Source organism: Terrapene carolina, unplaced genomic scaffold (assembly GCF_002925995.2).
Source record: "Terrapene carolina triunguis isolate 2854851 unplaced genomic scaffold, T_m_triunguis-2.0 Scaffold179, whole genome shotgun sequence".
Taxonomy (NCBI): domain Eukaryota; kingdom Metazoa; phylum Chordata; order Testudines; family Emydidae; genus Terrapene; species Terrapene triunguis.
The window spans coordinates 361087-374469 of record NW_020664530.1 but is presented as its reverse complement, the minus strand read 5'-3'; the positions used below and the strand labels follow the sequence as shown (position 1 = coordinate 374469).

The 13383-nt window shown below is 38.8% G+C and overlaps 1 protein-coding gene across 1 annotated transcript in view; it reads left to right on the top strand.

Annotated features, from left to right (window-relative positions):
• The window catches only part of LOC112112030 (vacuolar protein sorting-associated protein 41 homolog), a 141657-nt gene that overhangs the window by 25864 nt on the left and 102410 nt on the right, over positions 1-13383 (top strand). Inside the window, exon 4 of the mRNA XM_024207732.1 lies at positions 342-419. Within this exon, the coding sequence (XP_024063500.1) occupies positions 342-419 (78 nt within the window). The remainder of the gene's footprint in view (positions 1-341; positions 420-13383) is intronic.

Genomic DNA, 13383 nt, shown 5'->3' with positions numbered 1-13383 from the left:
CAAGCATGTGTTACCCTTGCTTTCACGCTGCATTTTTAATTTGCTGCCACAGTCCATCAGGCAATATGTACAGAGTGCAGACATACCATTAGTTGTCAGTAGATGAGGGTTCCCATGACTCATTCTGACAGCTAACTTGCACGATCACAATAATATGGGCTTCAAGCCCTGTTTTATTCTTTAGGTGCATCCAAAATAAGCTTCGTCCATAGAATAATGTCTTTTAGGTTGCTGTTAAAAAATTAATCTACTGAATATCCTGGAGTTCTTTACCTGGTGGGATTTTTTTAAAGTTGGAATGTATTTATTTAATCAGTCTCTTTCTCTTTTTCTTATCACAGTTTTTGGCACTCGGCACACATTATGGCAAGGTTTATTTACTTGATGTCCAGGGAAACATCACCCAAAAGGTTGACATTGTAAGTAAAACATAATTTAGAAAAAATGTATTGCGATGCAAAATATTATGATGTACCAATTAGTAAATGAGGTTATTGCTCTCAATACACCTGAAATTTTAAAAATACATTTCAAAAACTCCTCCTGATATAAGAAGATGAATATGAAACATGGAAAAAGACACTATAGCACATTGTCTTATGTGGACACATCTCAGATTGCATGTAGGATGTGTTCATCATTACTACAGAAAAGGAAATACATATTTGTGATTGTAATTAACGATAATCATCTACCTCCTCTAGAGGCTCTTGACTTCCTTAAGGTATTAGCCGACTTATTAGCCGACTATTGTTGATTGTTAGTATGTGTGCTATCATCTTATCAAGATGCCAAAAGTAATTGAAAATTGATTGATTGCCTTGCTAGTTCAGTTTATCTACTGCAAATATATAAAGCTAATATTTTATGTGAATGTTTTGAAGCTTAGACTCTTAAGGGATGGTATTGATTGAAGGAGAAGAGGCAGACTTTTTTTTTTTTTTTTTTTTTTTTTCCTGGAATCATTGAGGATTATTTTAATGTTTAATTTAAAGCTGTGTTCTAAGGTATTAAATGCACGTTTTTAAAGTATGGAGGGTTTGAGTGTGTTACTTTCTTTTTGCTTTTTTTTATTTTAGTAAAGTTTTTTTTTTCTAGCATTGTCACAAATTCCAATGGGCAGACATCACTTTTTCAAAAGCAGCGTCAGCTCTTGTCAAAGTATCTATCACAAGATGTCGACATGTTTGCAAAATAGAACACATGTTCTGAAGCTAACACAGCTAGCTGCACATGAAAGGTGAAAGGTTATATTTTTATATTTGAACAATCTAATTACACAATTGTTTCCAAAAAAATAAAAACCACCAAAAAAAAAAAATCTCCTAGGAACAGCCTTTGAAGGAAATTTTATATATTATAGTGGTCAGATTGACAGTGACCTTACTTGAGATTAGTGAAAGTCAAGTTAACTGTGTGTGCTCCATCAGCCCGACAGGGTAGATGCTGACTGCATTTAATAGATTCATAGATTCCAAGGCCAGAAGGGGGACCATTGTGATCATCTAATCTGACCTCCTTTATGACACAAGCCATAGAACTTCCCCAAAATACTTTCAAGGGAAGAAGGGCTTTGCCTGGCTCCCTTCCATGTTCTGATTACTTTACACAGGTGCTATTTGCCAAAGACACACACTTGTAATTTTAATCCAATCTGATTTATTTGAGGCAAATGAGAATTTTATCTAAATCCCAATTTCTTCATTTCTAAGCTATGCATTAATGGACTGATCCAAAGTCTATTAAAATCAGTTAGTGTCTTTCCCCTAGATTCAGGGTTGAAATGCATCTGCCTGAAAGTTCTATTTACCCCACAGGTGGACTCTGTGTGTTATATGCCTGAAACGCTTCCTCTTGTTGCAAGTCTCCTCTTCCTCCCAGTCCTACAACTAGTGATCACTAATGCCCCAATCCTAAAAGGTGATCCACATGCCTGCGCAAAGCCCCGTTGATTTCAGTAGGGTGCACTGCATGGGCATAAGGGCTCATCTGCAGAGATCCCAGGCAGAGTTAGAACCTAAGAATAAGATGGATGCCCTACCAGGAAATAGAGGCAAATAAAAACCCAGTCCCTCAAAGCGTGTGTGTGTGTGTGTATGTTTGCTTTATAACACAGAATGCTAGCAACAGCTACTGTTTTATGTTATAGTAAAATTAAGGTAGGTTACTTAAGCATTTCTATTCTAAAATCCCTTTTTCACTTGCTTATAACTCTCCTAAAATTTTATTATTCCAGGTTGAAATTTTCCAGGTCTATCTTTAATATTTTTTCAACTTTGTTCAGCAGCTGTAATGCGTCAGTAGTTTAGAATAGAAAGCTGAAGTTAAGCAAGGTTTAGGAAGAAGAGGTGCCTTTTAAGATTCTGTTTAAAATTGTTTTTGATATGACAGAGTTATGTGGGTTCTAAATTGTAGTGTAATATAATGTATCTGATTAATCACCAGGCATTCTAAAGCAAAGAGGGCTGCATGTGTGTGAACTGTCGCAGCTCTGAAGTACCCTTCCCAAGCTTAGTGTACAATCCCTTGAGTGCTGTTTCCCAAGATGGAGAGCTGCAGCTACTGAGGCAGTTTGTCATCATTGATGTGCCTCTTTCCATGCCAAAAACTACCATCCAGCCTAAACTGTGTTTGAAGTCGCTAGATTACAGAATAGAGAGACATAACCATCAGATGGGGAAGGAGCAGGACAGCCTTCCTTCCCCTTTCTTTTTCCCTTTGTCTACCATTTTGCCCTCCACAGGGTTGTGAAGAGAAAAAATCTTTTCAGGAAGGAGAGAGTCACACAGTAACCCCCAATCATACCCTTCAAAGGCCTAAGATTTTTTTTAAATGCTGTGCAGTAAGGAGAGCTAGTTAACCTTGGCTCTTGCTGGGTTCTGTCTCCTAGGAGTAAATAGGCTGAAGGCCTGTTATAATGAATGGTGGAATTTATTATTTGAAGAAAAGGATTGTTCAGGTAAGTAGGAGAAGGTTTCTCATGAAAGAAATGTTACTTCAGATTGTTGCAATCTTGGAATCATTTGCAGCCCTGGCAAATTAAGAACTTCAAGACTAAACTTTCGCACATCTTTTTAAAAAGTTGATGTTTTTTAAGCATAGCTTCAGCTTTCTCCTTTTAGTATAGTTAAAAGGACACCAACAACTCAGTCTGTCTGTTTAAAAGAAATGAATTAAGTAATTTCAGGTACTACCCGTGCCCCTGAGTGTGTCTGCCATTTTTGTGGTTTTACAGCCATGTTTTACTGTATCTTAAAAATATTCTTCTCTTTTCCTGTCACTATGTGAAAGACCTACACAAACAGGGAAAACTGATTATCAGGAGAGACTGTGAAAATTACCATAGACAAAATATTGTCAAATGCAAAACATAAATTGGGTAAAAAGTAAAACAAACAAACAAAACCTCACCCACCTTGTGTTTCTAGATTAAAGCAAATTTTTTTTTAATTGGACCAACTTCTGTTGGTGAGAGAGACAAGAGATTACACATTACTCTCATTTATAGTAATCTTAGGAGTTGATGGTAATGATAGTAGGTAAAGATATTTCAGACAGAGACTTGACTATATTGCTTTAGGACCAAAAAAACCGCCGACCTCTGCCCTTTAACTAAGCTAACCACTATTAGGAAAACTCATTGCTGGATTGAAAGAGGAAAAAATAGTCTAGAGGATGTTGTCACTTAGACTCCTCTGAAAACTGACAGGTAACTTATGTGATTGTTATGCAAAATAAATGAGAAGTTTCCTCACAGTTTGCTCTTGGTACTCTCCATTTTTCTCCTTTCTCTCCTTCCCAACCTCAGGAACGTATACATATGGGAGTCTATAATATCTACATTACACTTTTTTTCTGTTTCATAATGATTAACATTGATTTTGATTCAAAACGTGAGGCTGATTTTGGAAGACTGGACTCTTGCAGTATAGTTTCTTCTGTTTGTTTAGCTTTGTCAAACTTGCAAGAGATGTGGAAAGTACCTTTGCAGAATCTCTACTGACTAATATTGATTATGTGCTTTCTATTGAAAACTGAAGTAATTCAGTACCTTCCTAATACTTCGTAAATTAAAACCAGGCAGCTCTAGAAAGTAGCTGGGCTCTTTGCATTCTTCCTTTATGCTTTATTTTATTTTATTTTTTTTTAACATCTAGGGCTCTTGATTCTGTAAGGTGCTGAGTGGGGAAGAAACTTTCCCTCAGGGCAGGTTATCCCATAAGCCATGAATGTTGGCTCCGATTCTGTGGAGACTTAAACATGTAATGTACTTTATGCTCTGGGAGTAATCCCATGGAAGTCAATGGGAATACTTTACAGCGTGTAATTTTTAAGCATGTGCTTAATAGTTTTTGCAGGATTAGGGCTGGAGTCTTCTACACCATCTTCCTGAAGCATCTGGTACTGCCCACTGTTGGTGATGGGATACCTGAGGTGAACCAGTGGTCTATTCAAGTTTGCAATTCCTGTGTTCTCAGAAAAATGAGTAGAAGGAATCCACTAGGCCCCAACAGGTTTGGAGGCCTTCAGGCAGGGGGGATTATAGGAGACGTGTTTTCTTGGTTTAGGCCCTGCATTTTGGTGATCTTGTAAATACTATGCTAATATCCTGGTACAGATCTCCTCACCTAGGATGCCTTTGCTCTCACCAGCATGGCTGTTTTTGTTGGTGACAAGCACTTAAGATTAACTGATATGCATCCTCAAATCACTTGCATTTGACAAACTGGTGTTCTTTTGTATTAAGGTTCAGTGCATTGAGTGATATGAAATGTGTCAACTACTTCGAAAATTATGACTAAAAGGCCAAAAAAAACCCAAAACACCCCTGATAACTCCACTGACAAAGGATTGTGCAGAAGTGATTTACAGCGTGTTAATTCCAAATGCCTCCACATCTTTGTTTTGGTCTTAGGCTGTCTACAATTGATTAATATAATTATTGCCTCAACTGACATCTTGTGGATTAAGGACTTGTAGCTATGAGGAAAGCTGTGCAAACATTTAGTTAAATAACAAATCAAAAACGTTTTGGGGGCAAAAATAAATGCCCTCTTTCCCAGGTGTTTTAATAAACATCATGTTTAAAACAAATATGGTAACTAGTCTTGGCTTGTGCCAATGAAGTCCTGTGCTTAGCCTATATTTCCCCCTCTGAGCCACTTTATAAGTAGGGTTGGTTTTTAATATTTAATGTTCAAAGGTGATGCATGATTGCAGAAAACAAATTTAAATAATGTTTTAAGGCAGTCTTTTGGTAGGAAGAATTGAAATCTTTTTAGCATGTAACATTTCTGAGACCATCAAGACTGGAGGAATTTTTTAAAAATCATGAAATATTTAAGAGACACCCCTTTTGTTGTAGAATTTTATAAATTTTGTTAAAAAAATGTTATAAATTTTCACATCCCTTCCAGGCTGGGGCTTTTTATATATAATATATATGATTTACTGTATATACTCGTTCATAAGCCGAATATTTTTGGTAAAAAAGTGACACATCAAAGAGCGGGGGTCGGCTTATAAACGGGTCTACACCAAAATTTGATGATTTTAAACTCTATGGAATCATTGAATTGAATATCTAATACAGGGATCGGCAACCCTTGGCATGTGGCCCGCCAGGGTAAGCACCCTGGCAGGCCGGGCCGGTGTGTTTACCTGCCGCGTCTGCAGGTTCGGCTGATCATGGCTCCCACTGGCTGCGGTTCGCCGCTCCAGGCAAATGGGGCAGCAGGAAGTGACGGCCAGTACATCCCTCGGCCCACGCCGCTTCCCGCTGCCCCCATTGGCCTGGAGCCGCGATCAGCCGAACTTGCGGACGCGGCAGGTGAGCAAACTGGCCCGGCCCGCCAGGGTGCTTACCCTGGCGGGCTGCGTGCCAAAGGTTGCCGATCCCTGATCTAATACTTTGTGGTTTTGTGTACTTGGAGCGTCTTCAGGCATGGAGCCCCTCAGCTCCCCGTGGCCGCGGTTTGCCGTTCCCAGCCAATGGGAGCTACGGGAAGTGGCGGTTCTCATTGGCTGGGAACGGCGAACTGCAGCCACAGGGAGCTGAGGGGCTCCATGCCTGAAGATGCTCCAAGTAAACAAAACATCCCGACCCGCCAGTGGCTTACCCTGACGGGCCAGGAGCCAAAGTTTGCCAACCCCTGAAATATAGGGTCGGCTTATGAAAGGGTCATACAGTTTTTGCTATTTTTATCTATCCATTGGGGGGTCAGCTTATAAAGGAACGGGCTAATGAACGAGTATATACGTAATTATTTTTAGGTCACCTCTATAAGACATCATATATATGATGTCTTGACCTAACAATATTTTTTATTTAATCAGGGTGGCAGAACAAAAAAGTAAACAGGTTGTCTCTTGCAATATTGAAAATTCAAAGGTGATTTTGTTTTAGTTCTAGAATAGTTGCACTTAGTCCTGCTAAAGTTTCAGCATCTCCTGGCCAATAGCTGGTTGTTCTCCTTGCTTCAAAAGATGTCAGATGTCCTGCCAACATACCTGATGTCTCAGTAGGTTGTGAACAAATGCTGCCAAGGCTTTTGAGGATAACCTGAGGCTTTAGTTGTCTTGACGCAGCTTTGAAAGAACTTCCTATCAACAGAGAACCCAACTTCAGCAATGAAACAGCAGTGTTTGCTGTGTTCTAGATGCAGTTGCTAGGGATGAAATAGAACCCAACCAATGGCTGAAGGGACATAATGCAGCATTCTTCTCTGAGTAAGATAACTTTTAACATTTGATTGTATAATCATAGAATCGTAGGACTGGAAGGGACCTTGAGAGGTCATCTAGTCTAGTCCCCTGCACCATGGCAAGGCTAAGTATTATCTAGACCATTCCTGACAGGTGTTTGTCTAACCTGCTCTTAAAAATCTCCATTGATGGTGATTCCACAACCTCCCTAGGCAATTTATTCCAGTGCTTAACCACCCTGACAGGAAGTTTTTCCTAATGTCCAACCTAAACTGCCCTTGCTGCAATTTAATTTAAGGCCATTGCTTCTTGTCCTATCCTCAGAAGTTAAGGAATAAAAATTGTTCTCCATCCTCCTTCTAACAACCTTTTATGTACTTGAAAACTGTTATGTTCCCTCTCAGTCCTCTCTTCTCCGGACTAAACAATCCCAATTTTTTCAGTTTTCCCTCATAGGTCATGTTTTCTAGACCTTTAATCATTTTTTTGCTCTTCTCTGGACTTTCTCCACATTTGTCCTGAAACGTGGCATGCAGAACTGGGCATAGTACTCTTGTTTGCACCTAATCAGCACAGAGTAGAGCGGAAGAGCTAATACAGCCCAGAATTATGTTTGCTTTTTTTGCAACAGTGTTACATTGTTGACTCATATTTAGTTTGTGATCCACTGTGATCCCCAGATCCCTTTCTGCAGTACTCTTTCCTAGGCAGTCATTTCCCAGGAAGATATTACTCTGAATGGAACTTTTGTATTGTTTTAGTTTTAAACTCACAGAGTGTCACTTGTTTTGATAAACTACTTAAAATTCTCTGTTCATTACTTTATCATTTTAGTTGGCATTGTCAGGCTGTGAAAGAAGATTTAGTGGTGAAATGAAATGAAACAAAAGAACAGAATTTAAGGTAAAGACCAATTAGCTGGAAAACCTGTCTTTTGCACAGGGCCCACCAGAATTTCCTGGCTACTTTGCAATGCATGGCAGTGTAGATGTGGATGTATGCTTAATCTGTCCTTCCAAAAAAGAGGGTGATCTGCCTTTTATTTTTTAAGGAAAATTAATACAAGTATTGTATTTAAACAAGATTACAGTTGTGACATAAGCTAATTGCCCTTCCAGGACTCAACTTTATTTCCTCTCTAATGTGAATTAAGGGCAAGCATCTGGCTCACGCTGAGTTTTCTATTTTCTTATTCCTCAGACATCACAGCTTTAAGTCCCTATCCTGCTCCCATTTAAAGCGGTGGGAAAACTCTTAGAGATTTGAGTGATTTAGGATTGGCCCTTAATGTAGGAGATGTTCTTGTTGGATTTTAAAGAAAATGTTTTTGGACTTTAAGACTATTAATTATATGATAACTAGGGCACCTGAATAGTATAGAACATCTATTTAAAACACTTCTGTAGTGACTTCAGATCATTCAAGTTTGCTAAAAACCTAGGAGTGACTTATATACCTTTTTATGAGTATAGGTTTTTCCCAGTGCTATAAAGAGATAGGGAAAGATCATATTTTGTTCTTATTGGTATTATTGGTATTAGTTATGACCCAGGACCCCGTTGGGCTAGGGGCTGTACAAATACAGAACAAAAAGATGGTCTCTGGCCCAAATTTGGACATTTTATTGCTGGTGAACTGGAATATTTTCAAGTGGTCTGGGGAGCTGTTGAAATTTTTCAGTTTTCAAGCGATTCTTCCTGATAGTTTTGGCCCACTGCAGAACCCTTCTAGGGCAGAAGTCATGACCACCCTGCCCTTTTTCATATTACTAGATAGGAGGGGGATCTTGGCTGGATGAGGCAGAACAACTGACAGCCACTGGACTGTTCTAGGGTTTAAAGAGGTTCTTTTGACCAATGAAGGTAAAAACAAAAAAGCCCTTATGGGTATTCTGCATATCATCTTCATGTAATTCACACGTACTTTTGGAATAAATGTTGGAAGTAGGAGAAGCAAAAAGATTAGACTGATATGGGGGTGGTTGCAGGCTACGGGAAGTATTTATTATGGATGTAAAAATCTTATGTCCAAATAAAGGAGATAGATAAACTGCACCAATACAAAAGAAGTTGGAACCTTGGCATCAGAGAGGGTTCCCCCCCCCACCCATAATCTCATCATCATCCTTTATTTATTTATCAATTAATTAATTAATAGGAGCCAAATCAGGGGAGGGTATGTGCTATAGTTGCTGCAGACAAGGTTTTAAATTAGAATTGGTAGAAGAACTGTTCCTTGAGAGTATCTCCGACCTAAAGTGTGGTCCACAATGTAAGAAAGTGTCGGAACCACAGTTTTATGGCATTTGTAATTTGAAGTCAAAGTGCAGTATTCCTATACTAGTATGGATTAAAACAAAGAGCCTTATAAGGAAGCCAAATTACAATCAGCAGGATTCTTTAGGTTTTTTTAATGTAACTTGACTGACACAGTAAACTCTGTGTTCTTTTTATTATTATTGCTGTTATATGCTTAGTTTCTAGTAGTTCATAAATTTAAGTAAAACAACAAAAAGTAAAGTGCATCTTTTGTTCAAATACATAGCTTGCAATAATTTTACTGTTTAGTGTATAAAGATGTCAAATAGTGTCATCTGGGTTTTTTGCCAGCTATTAAAACGTCTAGTAGTGTGCCTACATTCATCTCTTAAATACTATTGGCCATCATCTGTCAACTTTTTTGTGGTGGTAGCAAAAATCTCAACAATCATAAGTAGTAGCATATGTTTTACAGGTTAAATTAATCCAAGTCAGATTGTGAAGTCTGTCTGTTCACCCATTGATTCCATTCTACCATATTTTCCTCCTTTTATAGTTTTAACATCCTTCTCACAATGTCTGTCTATACAGACTGCACACCTTCTCCTAAGACTAAATTGCCTTTCTACAACTATTTGGTTACTGCTCAAATGCACATCACCCCGTCCTTCTCCTGACACAGTGTCACCTTCCTGGAGCTCCAATTTTACTGAGTCCTGACTTTTCTACTGGGTCAGTTTCTTGTATTGGTTGTATAGCAGTTGAACTCTCTTTGCCATTTCTTGATCCAAAGGCTCTGTATTAGATCTAGCTACCATACAGCTCAATGTGGTTGAATAGGACTGTCAGGGGAACTTGCTAATGCCACTTCTTAATGAGCTGGCAGCTCCCACTCAGCTCTTGATGACTTTGGTCTTCTGCTTGGTAGTGTAGAGGGAGCTCTGGGTGGTGGTGGTGGAAAATGTATTAAATCTAGTTTCATTTTAAGGATTACCCCAGAAATACAGTTAATTCTCATATTATGAAAGAATGCTAAATTGTAAGTAGATTATAGATACTATCTTTAATATAGGTTTGTTAAGCACATAGTAACTCAAAAAATGTTAAATCCAATAGAAGACTTTACTACGGTTCTACTAAGTAAATTTACATATTTCCTTTTCAGCCTCTTGAACTTTCATTTCCTTAGAACAAAAATAACAATGTCAGGTTGTACACAAAGCACAATAGCCATCAGACCTATTTGTTAGTACTCTTTTCTTTTATCACCATCCAGGTTCACTGCAAATGTTCCCTGGATTTATGCTGCATCCTGTGACACTTTAAAAACACTTTACTTAACTTTTAGTTATTAAAATTATAGGCAGTTTTTTGCCAAAGACAACATTTTTTTTCAATGATAGGAGAAAATTAAGTTTGAAATTATAAATATTATAATTTTTTGAAGAAACTTACTCAAAGAATATTTATACTTTATTTTGCCTTTTCTTTCCGTTTTGATTTTAGAGGGAAAAGTATTTCCCGAGGGTACTAGTCTAGCTTTTTAAAATCCCCTTTATTTAAAGTAAATACTACAAATAACAAACTGTTTTTTTTGAGGTAAAAAATAACTATGAATGTATCTTTTCATTCCCGTCTCCTTATGCTTTCCAAATAAGCTTAGTTCCTAAAAATATAAGCTGCTAATAGGTTGCTGTACATCTATCATTTGTTAATATTTGAGAGAACACCACTTCCCACCATAACTCCTTTTAGGAATTTAAGAATTGACTGGCAAAATGCATTTGTTTAATGAGTGACCATCTCCTCTCCCCACTCCTGTTTGAACCCCCATGCACCTCCCCTGCCTGAGCTCCTTCTGTGTGCTGCTGGACCCCTGGGCCAGTGGAATGGTCCAGCTACAGTGTTTGCTGCAGTAGGAGTTCAGCAGTGTTAGGACTCACACAGTGCTGTCTTTTAGCAAAGAGAATACTTATTACATAGATGCGCGTTTTCTAAATCCTAACAACCTTTAAAAGCATAGGGAGGATTTGGACAGGATTGGTTCTTAAGAAGCTAGTATATTGCTGATTTCCAGAACTGTTTTCTTTTTGTTAAACTGCATCTTATATCGGAGACAGCCATTTTCCTGCCTAGATAAGGCAGGGTCCTATGTGCCTAGTCAGAATTATTCAGAGTTTTGGCATTAATAAAATATTATTTGCATTAGGAACTGTTTTTCTAGTTAGAAAGTAAAAAATCAACTGAATCCTTCCTGGAGGACAATGCTTGTTATCTAAGGTGACATTAATGATGGGGCTGAAGCCCTTTGTTGCCATTTAAAAAAAAGGCTGTTCTTTTAATAATAAAAATGACATAACACAATGAAAAAAACATGAAGGAAAAACTAAAATTTTATTCCCATAGGGGGTAAGGTATTGTTGATCTAATACAGTTTGTGGGGATGCAAAGTTCCATGAGAGGGTAAGGGTCACGATGGGACACTTGCCTGACAATAAATCATGGCCTTATGTAAGGCCTCCTGGTGGTTATATAAGACATGGCCTTATGTAAGGCCCCCTAGTGGTTATACAAGATAAGGCCTTATGTAAGGCCCCCTAGTGGTTATATAAGATGAAGCCTTATGTAAGGCCCCCTGGTGGTTATATAAGATGAGGCCTTATGTAAGGCCCCCTGGTGGTTATATAAGATGAGGCCTTATGTAAGGAAGAATTGAACCAATCAGTGTGGGGCTATACATGTGATAAATACATGATTCTCCTTCTTGTCCAATCGGTAGATGTGTAATTATAGCCTAATTGTGTTATGTAATGTTAAGAAAGACTATAAAAGAAAGCTTGTAATAAAGAGTCAGCTTGGTTCAGCTTGCAACCACATTGGTCGTGTGCTTTATCCTCCCGACGTGATCCCCACAAATGGTGACCCCGACGTGATTCCCCATGGAACCCCACAACAGTTTCCCTTCTGGAAGGTGACTTATTTATTTAAAAAGACATGACAGGGTATATAGTTGTTTTTTATTGTAGCCCCAATAGAATGCTAAACTCAAACAATTCAGATTGTTCTTAGGTGTTAATGCCCTGCACATGACTTGTATAGCAACAATAGTTACTTTCAAGTTAGTCCTTGACTGTGGCATTCAGGAGGAGGCTAGTCTCTCCCACCCTTGTGCTCCACAGGGAAATAAAGAGGAGAGAAAAGTTTTGGAACTCCGTTATCTTCGCATTTCACTACTCAGAAATGCAATCCTTTGTCTCGAAACTACAGACCAGCTGGTATGGGTTACTAAAAGTAAGCAGGCATTGTATGACACTGGAGTTTTGAAGATAGAAAAATAGATGATACATATGTGGGGTGGGGAAGGGGGAAATAAATGGAGAATGAGTTTTTGTGGTTTGTCAATGCTAAATAAAGTATAGTGGAGATCTTTTCCCTACTATGCCTGATATTGAAATAGATGCATATGTATGTAAATGCATTGGAGAAATTGTTTGGGATCAATTCAGCTTTACATTTAGTTTTCTCTGTCACAGTTAAGATACTGCATATGGTATGCCACATAAAGTAGGCTACAGTGCGCTTTATGATTCAGAGTCTCTTCTCATGTGAGCGCTCTCTCATTCTTCACCACCTTTTTGGTTTGCATATGCAGCTTAGGATCCTTCTGAGAATGAGAAATGTGGGTTGATCATCACTTAGGATCTCTCTGCCAGACATGGTCTGTGTTTTTCGGATATGACTGCAAACCAAAGGAAACTCCAGAATTGGCCCTCTGGCTACCAAACAATGTAGAATTCCTATGGACTCAACAAGCAGGAAGCTTGAAATTTGTTTTCACATGTATCCTTTTAGTGCTCATTTGTGCAAATATCTAACTGCCAATAACTGAAAATATACATGGGAAATTGCATTTTATTTGTAGCCAGTGACCTGAGCTTCAGGTTGTATTGCCCCAATGCTTGGATATTTTTTATTTTGAAATACATCAGGAGGATTTCTATTTATTTTCCTTTCAGGTAAGAGAGAGTCCTCATTTCTGTATAGTAGATCTGCTTCTGCCTGATCCAGTACTTATGACTCTCGTTGACTTCTGTGACCGTTGGAGCAGGCTCATAATCTACAATTCACCTTTAGAAAATGACTTACACAGATAGTCCTCCTTAAATCTATCCTCCTATATTTTAAGGTTACATTAGAGATTTGTTTCTTTTTCTTTGCTGGGTCTCAAAACTTCCTGTTGGTCAAGGTCTTGAAGCCCTCTGTGTAGTTGGCAATGTCGGTGCAACACTGCACCCAGGGCCGGCTCTGGCTTTTTCGCCGCCCCAGGCGAAAAAGCCTCCGGCGGCCGGAGCCCCGGGGGGAGGGCAGCGAGCCCCGGCCAGGGGGAGGGCGTGGGGGGGAGGGCGGCCGGAGCCCTGGG